This window comes from Hypomesus nipponensis, chromosome 10, assembly GCF_054491055.1.
Source record: "Hypomesus nipponensis isolate SF chromosome 10, ASM5449105v1, whole genome shotgun sequence".
Classification (NCBI taxonomy): domain Eukaryota; kingdom Metazoa; phylum Chordata; class Actinopteri; order Osmeriformes; family Osmeridae; genus Hypomesus; species Hypomesus nipponensis.
In genome coordinates, this window is record NC_140370.1 from 17456192 (window position 1) to 17472500 (window position 16309).

At 47.4% G+C, this 16309-nt stretch overlaps 2 protein-coding genes across 5 annotated transcripts in view; one reads left to right on the forward strand and one right to left on the reverse strand.

The window, feature by feature from the left end:
• The first annotated feature begins 3137 nt into the window (after positions 1-3137).
• Positions 3138-7459, forward strand: LOC146272077 (uncharacterized). The gene is made up of 6 exons (XM_084708447.1): positions 3138-3327; positions 3706-3961; positions 4324-4646; positions 5231-5336; positions 5465-6206; positions 6345-7459. The coding sequence occupies exons 2-6, from the start codon at positions 3715-3717 to the stop codon at positions 6682-6684; spliced, it is 1758 nt and encodes a 585-aa protein (XP_084564573.1). The 5' UTR covers positions 3138-3327; positions 3706-3714; the 3' UTR covers positions 6685-7459.
• A 6-nt stretch (positions 7460-7465) lies between these two features.
• The window catches only part of LOC146272078 (ATP-binding cassette sub-family D member 3), a 14987-nt gene continuing 6143 nt past the window's right edge, over positions 7466-16309 (reverse strand). For all 4 annotated transcript variants that reach the window (XM_084708446.1, XM_084708445.1, XM_084708443.1 and 1 more), the window contains 18 exons: positions 15713-15810; positions 15370-15493; positions 14674-14730; positions 13860-14002; positions 13669-13738; positions 13402-13471; positions 13059-13156; positions 12775-12866; positions 12215-12306; positions 12054-12126; positions 11714-11777; positions 11447-11524; positions 11125-11190; positions 10876-10965; positions 10624-10743; positions 10366-10470; positions 8995-9051; positions 7466-8780 (listed from right to left, as the gene is read on the reverse strand). In XM_084708446.1, the coding sequence (XP_084564572.1) occupies positions 8703-8780; positions 8995-9051; positions 10366-10470; positions 10624-10743; positions 10876-10965; positions 11125-11190; positions 11447-11524; positions 11714-11777; positions 12054-12126; positions 12215-12306; positions 12775-12866; positions 13059-13156; positions 13402-13471; positions 13669-13738; positions 13860-14002; positions 14674-14730; positions 15370-15493; positions 15713-15810 (1575 nt within the window). In that variant the 3' untranslated portion in view covers positions 7466-8702. The remainder of the gene's footprint in view (positions 8781-8994; positions 9052-10365; positions 10471-10623; positions 10744-10875; positions 10966-11124; positions 11191-11446; positions 11525-11713; positions 11778-12053; positions 12127-12214; positions 12307-12774; positions 12867-13058; positions 13157-13401; positions 13472-13668; positions 13739-13859; positions 14003-14673; positions 14731-15369; positions 15494-15712; positions 15811-16309) is intronic.

Sequence of the window (16309 nt, forward strand, 5' to 3'; positions counted from 1 at the left end):
CTCGACCAGCATTAGTAATGGTTAGTCTGTGGGTGAAATGTTGAGAAGTGGATAAACTTTCTGCAAGGTAAATAAGTAAGTCAATTTTATTTATAAAGCACACTCAAACACAGCAAGTTGACCGTGGTGCCGAACAAAAGCACAAATACATTTAAAAAACACTCAAATATAGCAAAAACTAAATACAAAACCTGGATTTAAAAACCGACAATGAGGAAGCCTGTCTAATAGAACCACTCCCTCTGTGACATGCTTGCATGTAAAAAGGGCTATACAAATATTTTGTTGATTTGAATAGAAAGGGGAAGTTGATTCCACAGCCTAGGACCAGCAACTGCAAAGGCTCTATCACCTGTATGTATGCAGCGTGACCGAGGAGTGTAACCCCCAGGCCCGGTCAAACCTCAGTGACCTAATGGGTGCGTGTGGTTGTAAGAGGTCCGAGATATACAAAGGGGCCTGCCCAAGTGCTTTAAAAACAAACAATAACATTTTAAAACGTATTCTGTACTGGACATGAAGCCAGTGCAAAGAGGCTAAAACTGGGGAAATGTGGTCAAACTTTCTAGTGGACGATGACATTCTGGAAGCAGCATTCTGCACCATCTGAGGACAGGAGATGGAGGACAGGGGGAGACCACCATAGAGGGAATTACAATAATCTAAATGTAAGGTGATAAAAACATGGATGACAGTTTCAAGGTCTTTAAAAGACAATGCAGATTTAACCTTAGAAATCAGTCGTAACTGATAGAAACGATTTTCCACCACTGACTTTATCTACTTAACTAACCCAAGGTCCAAGCCACTTTGTTATATCTGCAACACAGTCTAAGAGAGGTTGAGCAGTATCATTGGGTTTCAAAAGGCAGGAAGTTGTGTGTCATCAGCATAAAAATGAAAGGAGATGTTGTGTTTCCTAATGATATCTCCTAGAGGAAGCATATACAGATTGAAGAATCGGCCCCAGAATTGACCCCTGCGGAACCCCAGAGGAAACAGGAACTACGGAAGAAGAAACACATCTATAGTGACTGAAAAGGTCCTGTCAGTGAGATAGGACCTGAACCACTGTAGTGCAGTCCCCTTAACCCCAGCCCAGTGTTCCAACCTCGCAATGATGATGTCATGATCCACCGTATCAAAGGCAGCGAAAGTGAATTTACATTACATGTAAATGTAATGTAAATGGATAAACTCATATTCTCTCGTACACACAGGCTCAATTGCACTTACAACTCACCCACACACACAACCTGGGCGTCTTAACCTCAGGATGAGGCAGGGGCACAGAGCAGGACGGAGGCAGGGGCACAGAGCAGGACGGAGGCAGGGGCACAGAGCAGGACGGAGGCAGGGGCACAGAGCAGGACGGAGGCAGGGGCACAGAGCAGGACGAAGGCAGGGGCACAGAGCAGGACGGAGGCAGGGGCACAGAGCAGGACGGAGGCAGGGGCACAGAGCAGGACGGAGGCAGGGGCACAGAGCAGGACGGAGGCAGGGGCACAGAGCAGGACGGAGGCAGGGGCACAGAGCAGGACGGAGGCAGGGGCACAGAGCAGGACGGAGGCAGGGTCTGGAGCGGGGGCAGGAGTCAGGTCTTGGGGTGGGCCTTCCACTGCAGACTTCAGGGTCCACCCAAGGCAAGACGGGTCCCTATGGAAGTTATGGTGAAGCACAGTATGTATTACTCTGCGATGCTCCTAACTACAGTAGCCGTAATGCTGCAGGCAGTGCAGCTTTGTAGTTTACCAAACTCATACTAAAACATTTTAACAGAGCGCCATGTACCACACAACATGCTTCAAGGTCAGTAAGCACAACCAGAATGAATCCATATATAAGGCGCTCCAGATTATAAGGTGCGCTGTCGTTTTTTGAGAAAATTAAAGGCTTTTAAATGCGCCTTATAGTCCGGAAAATACGGTAAAGTCTCAGGGCACCACCCTAATTGGTTTTAGGACATTAAGGGATCCTATGTTTAATATGTAAAATCAGTCTTATCTTTAGGAATTAATTTGTTCCAAGTGTAGAGCCAATTGTAACATTAGTGAACACGCACGTCAAAATATTTTTAAAATGAATTTATTCAAGTAGATTAATGGTTAGTCTGTGGGTGAAATGTTGTGAAGTGGTAAACTGGTTTCTGCAAGGTGAACTTACATGTAAATGTAATGTAAATTGGCTGCAATCTGTCCTGAGGCGTGCGGCCCATCAGGACCAAAACCTCACGCCACAAGAACTGTTTCTTTCCATCTGCAGCTGGCCTCATCAACAAGCCCCAGGACTTACACTGACTAACACTTTATATGCACAATGGTGATAGAGGCAGACGATGATCTGGTTATAGAGGCAGACGATCTGGTGATAGAGGCAGACGATGATCTGGTTATAGAGGCAGACGATCTGGTGATAGAGGCAGACGATGATCTGGTTATAGAGGCAGACGATGATCTGGTTATAGAGGCAGACGATCTGATGATAGAGGCAGACGATCTGGTGATAGAGGCAGACAATCTGGTGATAGAGGCAGACGATCTGGTGATAGAGGCAGATGATGATCTGGTGATAGAGGCAGACAATCTGGTGATAGAGGCAGACGATGATCTGGTTATAGAGGCAGACGATGATCTGGTGACAGAGGCAGACGATGATCTGGTAATAGAGGCAGACGATCTGGTGATAGAGGCAGACAATCTGGTGATAGAGGCAGACGATCTGGTGATAGAGGCAGACGATGATCTGGTGATAGAGGCAGACGATGATCTGGTGATAGAGGCAGACGATCTGGTGATAGAGGCAGACGATATGGTGATAAAGGCGATATGGTGATAAAGGCAGACAATCTGGTGATAGAGGCAGACGATCTGGTGATAGAGGCAGACGATCTGGTGATAGACGCAGACGATCTGGTGATAGAGGCAGACGATCTGGTGATAGAGGCAGACGATCTGGTGATAGAGGCAGACGATCTGGTGATAGAGGCAGACGATGATCTTGTGACAGAGGCGGATGGCAGCTGATGCACGGTTGGCATGCTTACGGAAACCAGTTGGTCTGGAAACCAGTTGGGCGGTAACACCAGCTGATTTCTTGTAAATCCCACTTGTTGGCGGAAAGGCGGCTCCGTGGTGTTGGGTAGTGTTGAATGCAGAACTACTTTTCTCAGAAGCGTGGTCATAGCGTTGTTCTGTCTGAATCAAACAGTTTTACAGTAGCAAAGCTCTTTTATTAATCAAGTAGCACAGAGGCGTCCACACAGGTTACATTTTCCCCAAACATTTCTTAAGCTCAAGTTCAAGTCTGAAATATCTCTGCTAAGGAACAGTAAGTGATGCCATACTGTACTGAACTGAACTATTTTGCCTGTTTTGACTGACAGGTACTGTAATCTCTTGTCTATAGCTGGCTGATTTCTTGTGAAATGCGGATTTATTGAGGTGCTGAGTGTTTGTAGCAACAGCCCTATAAATACTCACCTGCTCAACATTGTGTTCATTTTCCTGCTTTAGATAGTTAAGAGGAAGACACAGTTAACCAAGAGTAACTGAACATCTAACTTAAGTACTTCTTTCACTTGAAACAGAATACTTAAGTAAACATTTCACCTCAGATTACAGGCTGCTGTACAGATCAAGTTGGAACAGTTACTGACTAACATGATTCCTCAAGGGACACTTGTTTGACTGTCTCTTTGTGTTCCAGGGATCAAAAATGTCGACTACACAGCTGATGAAGAACTGTCTGAATAAGCTGAGTAAAGATAAACAGTTAGAATTTAAGAACAAGCTTCGTGCTGATGTTCCCTCTGTTCTCCTTGGAGACATAGGGGACGATGCCACTGCACAGGAAACGGTGAACACGCTGGTGAAAGCGTTCAACATACAGCCTGCCCTTAAGTTGATAATTGACATTTTGGGAAAAATACGCTGCAAGAAAGATGCTGACAAACGAAGTAAAGGTATGTGTGCTGCCTTTGGGTCACATGACCCAAAGGTTCATAACGAACCATCGTTGTGTTTACCCAATTTTATCCAATACAAAAAAATATATATAATTTTCTTCGCAATGTGTGGGGTCTGAGACAGCCCGACGGTTGATAGAAAATGCTTCACTTTTGTATACGGTAAAGTTGTCGCAATATGACGGAGGGTCACAATGACTGATGGTTCAGAATGATCTGAAGATAACCCATTTACCACACAGATAACACAAGGGTTATTAACCATACTATAAGCATACTACACCACATTAGCCACATTTTATTTTGTAGTTTGATATGGATCAGACTTCAAACCCTATTTTCCCCTAAATGTTTTTCAGACATAGAAGAGAGGAAAGCTCTATTTCTCCAAGCTCCGTGTGAGTGTTGTTGTCCTCTGGAGGATGATGAACGTGAAGATAAACAACACGATGACTATTGTGTGGATTCAGTACCCACACAATGTAGCTTTCCAATCGAGACACCGATGAAAGCCCATGATTGGCTCAATAACAAAGATCAATTACTTAAGTTAGGTAGCCATGAGTTCTGTCAATGCTGTCTAAGTGAGACCCAGAAGGAGCAGTGTCCGGTCTACAGGCAGATCTTGGAGCAGTACCCACTGGACGAGGTTCAGGCTGTCTCCAACGTGTCACCACATAGGGTAAGACGAGCACACAGAATCTCAACAGCTCATGTTGTATTTACAGCCAACTCCCAACTTCACCTACCCACAAGGCATCATAGGAACTCATAACAGACCCTTAATGAGCTAATGCGATTAACAAAGGCATTTGCAATAAAACTAAGTGCTTAATGCACCGAGTTCATAGTAAGGAAAACAGGTTAGACTCATTGTGTCCACCTGTGTCTTGTTTGGTTCTGTGTATTTTAGGCTCCTGTGTTGTGTCCAGTCTTAGTCTTGTCCTTACCCTTGTCATTGTGAGTACCCTGTCTGTTCCTGTTTTGAGTAATAAGCCCTTTGTGTTGACGCCATGCTTGCCTACTCTCCTGCGCTTGCGCTTGAATCTGTATTTGTGTGAGATGACAACACCACAAGTCCCATCTGCCACCTCGTCTACACACCTGAGCACCAGGGTGATGTCACACCTGAGCACCAGGGTGATGTCACACCTGAGCACCAGGGTGATGTCACACCTGAGCACCAGGGTGATGTCACACCTGAGCACCAGGGTGATGTCACACCTGAGCACACTCATTACAGATGTCTTCTTTCTCTCTAATCAGGGACGTGTGTATCAGATGGACAGCACGCCACGAGGCATCTGTCTGATCATCAGCAACAAGGACTTTGGGGGACCACGGAACAGACATGGAACAGAGAGGGATGTTGGTATGACAACCTATCACACTTTACATCTTGTATGATCACAACTGGAATGAGTAGCTTGTTCTACATTGATTAAGCAACCCATATAGAAGCAAACATTTGAATGAAATCATAAAATATTTCTGCTGCAGAATCTCTGTCGAGGGTGTTCAGCAGGCTGGGGTTCACAGTGCTGCTGTGTGTGGACAAGACTGCCCAGCAGATGAAGGAGGTGCTGGAGGGCATCTCCAAGCTGGATCGAGAGCAGCTGGCGCTAGACCAAGTGAAGCTAAAGGAACTGGAGGGGGTGCTGAGCACCCGCAGGGTGGAGCAAGAGCAACGGAAGGGGCTGAAGAGCAGCTCCAATCTGGAGCGAGAGCGACTGGTGGTGCAGGACAACATCTCCAAGCTGACGTATCTATGCACAGAGCAGTGTGGGCTGCATGAGTACAATGGAGACAGAGTCTTCATTCCTCTGAAGGAGCTTCCACATCATGGAGATGCCTTTGTCTGCTGTCTGCTGAGTCATGGAGGAAAGATAGGTGTCAGTGGTGTGGACAGCAAAGAAGAACTTCCCATCGAACAGATCCTCTCGCTATTCAACGGAGAGAACTGCTCAACCCTCAACAACAAGCCCAAGGCCTTCTTCATCCAGGCGTGTCGGGGGGAAAGAAGAGTGTCAGGAAGGCTCAAAGAGGAAGATATCAGTGATGTTGACTATGACGCATCTCCTACAACTAAGCCTGAGAAACAATGGAGCTTCATTGCTACCGAGGCCGACTTCTTGGTTGTCAGGTCAACCGTGCAGAACTATGTTTCCATGAGACATAGAAAATATGGGTCCATATTCATCCAGCTTCTGTGTAGCCAACTGATCTCAGATCTCAGCCCCAGGTATGAATCACTACTCACACAACTGAGACAATCCTAATTATGGCAAGCGAAGTAAACAATTTTATATAAAATGTATAAATGTATTGTCTTTATTTAATTAGTGGTAAGTTATGATGTTGACTGTTTCTCTCTCGGCAGAGGTGAAAACATCCTGAACATCCTGACAAAGGTCAATTGCAAAGTGGCAAAAGAAGACCACGATAACATTCAGGGTGTGAAGAAACCCTACCATATAATGCAGGTGTCAGAGACCAGCTTCACCCTGAGGAAGAGCCTGCTGTTCCCTGTTCAGCAGTGCACTCTGACCCCAGATGTGTTCCCTGTTCAGCAGTGCACTCTGACCCCGGATGTGTTTCCTGTTCAGCAGTGCACTCTGACCCCGGATGGACAGACGGTCTGTGCTGCCCCCCCCCCCAAGGAGCAAGTGAATGACATACTCCCAAACCACACCACACACACACACAATACAAATCATTAATTGTGGCAAATTATTTTACATATTTTGTTGCTATTTTTACGAATTGCATATAGCTCGTTGCATATAACGAAGGGAATATAGCTGTTAGTCTATTTCCTAGTGAATATTGTCAATAAATAAAAGATTATGTTGGTGCATCAGTAAAACAAATATATGCATTTCAATTGGTGTATTAACTGTATGATTTCATAGAAGAATGAGTTCCTGCTTTGCTATGAAATATTTGATATCTTAACTTCTGAGTAGTGACGCAACAAAATGAAAACTATGGGCCAATACCCAAACTGAAAATTCTGCATAATCTTGGAAGAAAAAAATACTTTTTTCCTTTGATCTATTTGAAAAACAGTTGTTTTCATAATTGTATTAATATAAGAGTTTTCAACTGGGCACCTTAACCTCTCTTGACATTTATGCTTAACACTGCAGATTACAATTTTTTTTTTCTTTTTTCGAACAGTTGACATGACCCTGTGCCGCGTCTTTTTCCTCTTTCAGCCTAAACTGCCATTTTAGCCAAAATGTTCACATTTTGGTGCATCCCTACCTACAGAGAATCTTTAGATTATTTTGGGTTGCAGACTATTTTGAATTTTAAAGATTGCATACAGAGTGATCTGATGGGATGAAAGATTTAAATCTATATCTTGTACTGTTATCTGTATATTAAACTACAAAGAACTAGGTCCGTTGCCTAACCTTGTATCATTCTCCACTACCCAGTTTGACACGCCCTAACATCTCCCAGGTCACCATGACAACCAGAGACCAAGACCACAGGTTGTTTTCAATAAATATATTAAATCAACTAAATTAATATAAACCTGTTGTTCATTTTATAGCCATTCAACTTCACTATGGTAACAACCATTCACATCATCATCATCAGCCTCCTTACAGGAACACATTACAGTCTAACAGGACAGTTTAAAAAGATGACACACTGTACAGTTCACTGTGGCAGCAACTGGCCAGGTTCACTGTAGGAAAGTCCATATGTACTTACAAGTACCTCATATAATCCAAACTGTATGGACTGTGTTGTAATCCAGACTAAAACATACAGTCAGTTCATAGGTTGATTCTTATTGCAGTAAATTAATGTAGCTATGCAGAATACACTTCAGGGTGTTGTCAGTCATTAACACACTTTAGGCAAAAGTTAAAGATGAAAATGTATCTTGTTGATATCAGAACTGACTCTTATGTAACCATAGAAACCCTGTTGTAGGCACAACATGGGAGGTAAGGCTAGCTTCTCAGCACAGTCTCTGTTTGCATTCGCAACACATGCATTCACATTCACACACACACAAACACATGTACACACATTCTCATAAAACACACACACATCCTCTATGACACAGGTGAGCTGGTTCCTTCTTGACCCTGGTGACCTCCGACCCTTGACCCCTAGCTCTACTTAACAGGTGGTAGGTCAGCCAATCAGAGGCCAACATGGCAATGACAGACCACATTGCAGTCTGCTTCGTGTGAGACTAGGAAGCTAGGCTAGGAAGCCAAGCTAGGAAGCTCTGCTAGGAAGCTAGGCTTGGAGGCTGTGCTAGGAGGATAGGCTAGGATGCTAGGCTAAGGATCAAGGCTTGGATGCTAGGTTAGGGACTAAGGCAAAGAAGCCAGCATGTCGGTTTATTGGCACAGGTCTGGGGGAATGATCTGAGCAACAAGAGAGGCGCCCCCTGGAGGTTAAACCAGTCATCACACAGTGGCTCTAGTCCAACTTGTTAGGACGGCTCTGATTGGCAGATCTGTCTACAGTAAGTTGTTAGGAGGGCTCTGATTGGCCGATCTGTCTACAGTAACTTGTTAGGAGGGCTCTGATTGGCCGATCTGTCTTCAGTAACTTGTTAGGAGGACTCTGATTGGCAGCTCTGACTGTACTGTGGAAGCTTTATGTAATACAGTAACATTCAGACACCTCTCTCTCTCCCCCTCTCTCTCTCTCTACACCCCCCCCCCCCCCCCTTCTTTACAGTTGAGGTGCTGGACAACTGTCGTTAGGATCCGAACTCCACCGTCTCCTTGGTGATGGGTCTGAACTCGTAGTGGCCCCGCCCATCCATGTGCAGATAGAACTGGGGACAGAAAGTTACAAACATTACTTCCTGTCAAAGGCCTCAAAGCAAACCTATATCACAGTAGAGAGAAGTCGGCAAATCAAACTGCAGCTATCATTATGCCTAGCTCCTGGTGTGATGAACAGGAAGTAGATCTGTCATGCGAAACATCTGGCAACACCTGCCTCAAGAATGAGACAGGAAGTAGTAGACAGGAAGTAGATGTTCCTACCTCATGGTGCTTCCATAAGGACTTCCTGTGTGACACGGTGAACAGTGTGATCCCCACCTGGGCCAGAGAACAGGAGGACATGAGACAGGTGAGGAGTTAGGATGGGTTAGAGAACAGGACATGAGACAGGTGAGGAGTTAGGATGGGTTAGAGAACAGGACATGAGACAGGTGAGGAGTTAGGATGGGTTAGAGAACAGGACATGAGACAGGTGAGGAGTTAGGATGGGTAAGAGAACAGGACATGAGACAGGTGAGGAGTTAGGATGGGTAAGAGAACAGGACATGAGACAGGTGAGGAGTTAGGATGGGTTAGAGAACAGGACATGAGACGGGTGAGGAGTTAGGATGGGTTAGAGAACAGGACATGAGACGGGTGAGGAGTTAGGATGGGTTACAGAACAGGACATGAGACGGGTGAGGAGTTAGGATGGGTTAGAGAACAGGACATGAGACGGGTGAGGAGTTAGGATGGGTTAGAGAACAGGACATGAGACGGGTGAGGAGTTAGGATGGGTTAGAGAACAGGACATGAGACGGGTGAGGAGTTAGGATGGGTTAGAGAACAGGACATGAGACGGGTGAGGAGTTAGGATGGGTTAGAGAACAGGACATGAGACGGGTGAGGAGTTAGGATGGGTTAGAGAACAGGACATGAGACGGGTGAGGAGTTAGGATGGGTTAGAGAACAGGACATGAGACGGGTGAGGAGTTAGGATGGGTTAGAGAACAGGACATGAGACGGGTGAGGAGTTAGGATGGGTTAGAGAACAGGACATGAGACAGGTGAGGAGTTAGGATGGGTTAGAGAACAGGACATGAGACAGGTGAGGAGTTAGGATGGGTTAGAGAACAGGACATGAGACAGGTGAGGAGTTAGGATGGGTTAGAGAACAGGACATGAGACAGGTGAGGAGTTAGGATGGGTTAGAGAACAGGACATGAGACAGGTGAGGAGTTAGGATGGGTTAGAGAACAGGACATGAGACAGGTGAGGAGTTAGGATGGGTTAGAGAACAGGACATGAGACAGGTGAGGAGTTAGGATGGGTTAGAGAACAGGACATGAGACAGGTGAGGAGTTAGGATGGGTTAGAGAACAGGACATGAGACAGGTGAGGAGTTAGGATGGGTTAGAGAACAGGACATGAGACAGGTGAGGAGTTAGGATGGGTTAGAGAACAGGACATGAGACAGGTGAGGAGTTAGGATGGGTTAGAGAACAGGACATGAGACAGGTGAGGAGTTAGGATGGGTTAGAGAACAGGACATGAGACAGGTGATGTGTGTGCATGAGGCCTTGTGTGTGTGTGTATCCATGAGGCTGTGTGTGTGTGTGTGTGTGTGTGAGGCCGTGTGTGTGTGTACTGTACCTTCCTACAGTGGCTGTAGATGTAGTCCTCTACATCCACGCTGACAGCACTGGTGCATTCATCCAGGATGGCAAACTGGGGCTTGTGGTAGAACAGCCTGGCCATCTGACCAGTAAACAACAACACATGACTATTGCAGGTAAACAACAAACAACACTTATTCACTACACACTGTCAGTATCAAGATAGAATACGCCACAGAGAAGGCACACACACACACACACACACACACACACACACCCCTCCCCCCACACTTACAGCCATCCTCTGCTTCTCTCCTCCACTGAGCACGTCCATCCAGTCCTGGACTGAGTCCCAGCTGGCCTCTCTCTCCAGGATGTGGCCCAGCTGCACGTTATCCAGGTACTCCTTCAACACCTGGTACACACACACACACACACACACACACACACACAGTACAGGTTGTTACACACACTGCTCAGGGTATACTCACACACATCACGTACAGAGAGACAGGCATTCAGACAGACAAAAACATGGACAGGTCACCTGGTCTGAAACCCCTTTCCTCCTCTGGTCCTGGACAGTGTCGGGGTAGATCACCTGGTCTCGCAGTGATCCCAGCGTCATGTAGGGCCTCTACACACACACACACACACATACAGACAGTCAGTTGACAGATTTAGTAAGTGTCAATGTCACTAGGAGAGGAGAAGGAGAGGGAGATGGAGGAGAGGAATGGGAGAGGAGGAAAGGAGAGGGAGAAGATGGAGAGAGGGGATATTCAGGTATTTTTACCTGGGGGACGTAGAAGAGCTTCCCTCTCTCAGGCTTTGTCAGACGACCTCCAAACAGGGGCCACAGCTAACACACACACACACACACACACACACACACACACACACACACACACACACACACACACACACACACACACACACACACACACACACACACACACACACACACACACACACACACACACACACACACACACACACACACACACAGGTGAGTTGAAAATACAAAATGAAAAACAAACATCCTGTGAGAAAAAGAGGTGTGTGTGTATATACATGCATCTGTGTGTGTGTGTGTGTGTGTGTGTGTGGCCCCTCACCTCCCCCAGCACTCTGAACAGAGAGCTCTTCCCACAGCCGTTGGGTCCACACACCAGCACGTTGGTGCCTGAACGCACCTGCAGGGGGCGACAGAGACAACAGTATCAGGAGCAGCCCTCACATGACCTGCCCAGCCAGCAGAGAGCAGGGGCAGGACCATGGATGACCATAACTAGTTAGACCATGGATGAAGACAGGACAAGCCGTGAGACACTGAGACTGTGGTTGCCATGGTGAGAGCATGGTTGCCATGGTGAGAGTCTCACCTCGAAGCTGAGGTCTCTGATGAGGATGTCTCCGTTGGGTGTGGCCAAGGGAGTGTGTTCAAACCTGCACACACACACAGACACACACACACAGACACACACACACACGAGATGGAGGGATGAAGATGTGAGGATTAATGACTGGATTAGCTTGTTCATTTAAAAGACATTATTATCCAAAACGATGTCCGGTATAGGGGGAATGTGAACCTGTGATCTCCATTCAAGTGCTCTAACCACTGAGCTATACTCATCCCCATGAATGAATGAATTATAGATGGAGAGATGGATGAAGGGTGTTTCTACCTCAGTGGTGTCTCTATCTCAGTGGTGTTTCTACCTGATGATCCTGTCAGCGTGGATGATCTCCCCACTTCCTGGTACCAGCGTAAGTCTGTCCAGCAACTCATGATCTGTCAACACAAACATGTCAACACAAACATGTCAACAAGCCCTAACCCAGGGAAGCAAACAACCAAAACCAGCGACACACACACTCACTTCTGCCCTGTTGGGACACCATGGTCCTCACATATTTCCCTGAGTTCAGCTCCTTCAGGACCTGCATGATCTCTGTGATGCGAGCAGTGAAGCTGGAGAGCAGAGAGGAAGAGAGGGGGGAGCAGGGAGAGAGGGGGAGAGAGAGAAAAAGAGGAGGGATGAGAGAGTAGACAAGAAAGAAAGAGAGAGTAAAAGTACAGCGAGAGAGAAGCCGATGAGAGAGAGAGAGAGAGGGACAGAGAGAGAGAGAGAGAGAGAGAGAGAGAGAGAGAGAGAGAGACAGAGAGAGGGACAGAGAGAGAGAGAGAGAGAGAGAGAGAGGGACAGAGAGAGAGAGAGAGAGAGAGAGAGAGAGAGGGACAGAGAGAGAGAGAGAGAGGGACAGAGAGAGAGAGAGAGAGAGAGAGAGAGACAGGGACAGAGAGAGGGACAGAGAGAGAGAGAGAAAGAGAGAGAGACAGAGAGAGGGACAGAGAGAGAGAGAAAGAGAGAGAGAGAGAGAGACAGAGAGAGGGACAGAGAGAGAGAGAGCAGTAGAGGACAGTAGTGGTGTAGTTTACCCAGACAGCCTGCTCATCTCCCTGCCAGCCAGGACGATCCTTCCCAGGGCCTGAGACATGCTGAGCAGCATGCGCCCACTCTGGTAGTAGTCCTGGGGAGGGGTTACCATGGCAACTGAGTAAGAGAGAGACACACTCGCTCACTCTCTCTGTCTTTCTCCCTCACTCTCAATATCTTTAAGACACTTGGTAAGAGACACAAATCAGCAAACACATTCTCTGTCTTCTTCTCTCCCTCCCTCTCATTCTCAGTCCCTCCTCGTCTCTCTCCCTCTCTGTCTCACCTCCAGCAGTTCAGCATGCGTGCTGTGTAGATGGCGAGGGTGGGCGTGGTTTAGGAAGGGTCTGCTGACCACCAGGTAGCCAACCACGGTGGCGATATCTGTACAGGGAGGGGCCTCAGGTTAGTCAATGTCTGACACTACGTAAATAAGGAAGTGTTTAAGAAGACTGGCTGTAGATCTTATCAATAAATACAGTATCACAGTTTTAGTGTTGCAGCGGAGGATGGAGGAAGAGAGCAAGGAGATGAGGAAGGAAGGAGAGACAGTGGTAGAAGGACGAGGATGAAGAGGAGAAAGAGAAGGAAGAAGAAGGAGGAAGTAGGGGAGGTAGAGGAGCTCTCACACTTGGCGATGATGCTGTCCACAAAGCCCATGGAGAACCTGAAGATGATGAAGTTGTGCAGGTGGTCCACCTGAGGGGAAGAAGGGATCATGAAGGGACCATGTGACAAATTCAGGTATTCATGCATTCAAGGACACCAAAACTACAGACCTGTTTCCATGACAACAGATCAGTGTCCATGACTACAGACCTGTGTCCATGACTACAGACCGGTCTCCATGACTAAAGAACGGTCTCCATGACTACAGACTGGTCTCCAGATCTCACCAGCTTGTGGAAGGTAGAATAGATGGTCTGCTTCTCCCTCAGGTTCCCATTGTAGAAGGCTATCTCCTCACTGTGGAGAGGAGGAACACATTAGAGGAGGGGAGAGGGGAGGAGAAGAGAGGAGGAGAGGAGAGGGGAGGAGGGGAGAGGAGGGGAGAGGAGGAGAGAGGAGGAGAACAGCAGATAGTGACCTGTTGGTGATGAGTCGTGAGTTAACGTAGCGGTATTCTCCCTCATAGCGTTGCTCAGTAACGGTCATCTTGCCTATGGGCCTCCTGAGCCGGGTCAGCACCAGTCCAGAGAACACCAGGTAGGATATCATACACACTGGACCCTGAGAGGAACCAGGAACCAGGATCAGAACACCAGGTAGGAGCTTATACACACTGGACCCTGAGAGGAACCAGGAACCAGGATCAGAACACCAGGTAGGAGCTTATACACACTGGACCCTGAGAGGAACCAGGAACCAGGATCAGAACACCAGGTAGGAGATCATTCACACTGGACCCTGAGAGGAACCAGGAACCAGGATCAGAACACCAGGTAGGAGCTTATACACACTGGACCCTGAGAGGAACCAGGAACCAGGATCAGAACACCAGGTAGGAGCTTATACACACTGGACCCTGAGAGGAACCAGGAACCAGGATCAGAACACCAGGTAGGAGCTTATACACACTGGACCCTGAGAGGAACCAGGAACCAGGATCAGAACACCAGGTAGGAGCTTATACACACTGGACCCTGAGAGGAACCAGGAACCAGGATCAGAACACCAGGTAGGAGATCATTCACACTGGACCCTGAGAGGAACCAGGAACCAGGATCAGAACACCAGGTAGGAGCTTATACACACTGGACCCTGAGAGGAACCAGGAACCAGGATCAGAACCAGAACCAGTATCAAAACCAGAACCAAGATCAGAACCAGGAACCAGGATCAGAACCAGAACCAGGATCAGAACCAGGATCAGAACCAGGGCAGGGTGAGGCAGGGCTCACCTGGGCTCCGATGGCGGAGGTCAGCTTGAAGACGTACAGGCCGATGTCCAGGAGAGGCTGAGGAGCAGGAGGGAGAAACTCATCACACCTTCACTATATAACACACCATAACCCTCACACCATAACCCTCACACCATAACCCTCACACCATAACCCTCACACCATAACCCTCACCATACACCATAACCCTCACCATACACCATAACCCTCACACCATAACCCACACACCATAACCCTCACCATACACCATAACCCTCACCATAACCCTCACACACACCATAACCCTCACACCATAACCCTCACACACACCATAACCCTCACACCATAACCCTCACCATACACCTCACACACACCATAACCCTCACCATACACCTCACACACACCATAACCCTCACCATACACCTCACACACACCATAACCCTCACCATACACACACCATAACCCTCACCATACACCTCACACACACCATAACCCTCACCATACACCTCACACACACCATAACCCTCACCATACACCTCACACACACCATAACCCTCACCATACACCTCACACACACCATAACCCTCACCACATAACACACCCTAACTCGTCATGCTACTCACTACATGTACCACATAAACACACCTTGTTTACTAAACTCATCATACGACCTAAACACATGCTTTCTACACTGAGGTGTGTGTCGGTGTGTGTCACCTTGCTCAGGTTAGAGTACAAGTCCACCACACTGTTACAGAACCTCTCCACATCCTGTGTTAACAGCTGGTCTGGGTTGGCAATGCGGTTGTCAAGGTTACCCATCTTATAGTAGGTGTAGCCCCTGGAGACGAGACAGGGGATTGGAGGATGGGTTTGAGAGAAAGTGATTGACACATGCCTGGACCAATACTGGACAGCATGCACAGAGCCGTGAACCCGGTGTGTTTGCGAAAGGCCAAGGCTGGATTCAGCCGGGTTACAACAACAACTCAAGAGGATGATGTCATCAGAGTGCGCCAGAGGATGATGTCATCAGAATGCGCCAGGTGCCAGCACTTACTGCAGGTACTGGTCGTACAGGTGTTGAGTCAGCCGGACCCGGAAGCACAGCTTGAGCTCGTTCAGACCCAGCTTCAGGAAGTTGTTCACCAGGGAGATCTGGAACAGGAACACAGTCAGCAGGTCTGCTCACTCATGATGTCACGCGTTATGTCACTCGTGATGTCATTCAACATCTCGCTGAGGCAGTATTAATGCACCCAGAATTCCCACTAGAGATCTGTGTGTGTGTGTTTGTGAGTGTGTGAGGGGGGGACGGTATTATTCTATATATTATTCTATAACACAGGTATTCTAAATACAGGGTAGTTTAGAATTCTATTCTAGAACACTAGACAAGTATTCTAGGCACAGAGTAACCTAAAGCCTCACCCAGACAGACAGACAGACAGACAGACAGACAGACAGGAAGACTCACTCAGACAGGCAGGCAGGCAGACAGACAGACAGGAAGACTCACTCACTCAGACAGGCAGACAGACAGACAGGCAGACAGACTCATTCACTCACAGAGAGACAGGTAGCTAGACTACACACTCTCCTGACCACCCATGACACACTGCTCCTCCAGTATTCTTGTTAGTGAAACATGTTTAGT

Bases quoted from the DNA above. Each gene is read 5' to 3' on its own strand.
- LOC146272077 (XM_084708447.1), top strand. From the start codon at position 3,715: ATGTCGACTACACAGCTGATGAAGAACTGTCTGAATAAGCTGAGTAAA. The intron at 4,647-5,230 runs GTAAGACGAGCA...CTCTCTAATCAG, and splicing joins CCAACGTGTCACCACATAGG to GGACGTGTGTATCAGATGGA. The intron at 5,337-5,464 runs GTATGACAACCT...TTTCTGCTGCAG, and splicing joins TGGAACAGAGAGGGATGTTG to AATCTCTGTCGAGGGTGTTC.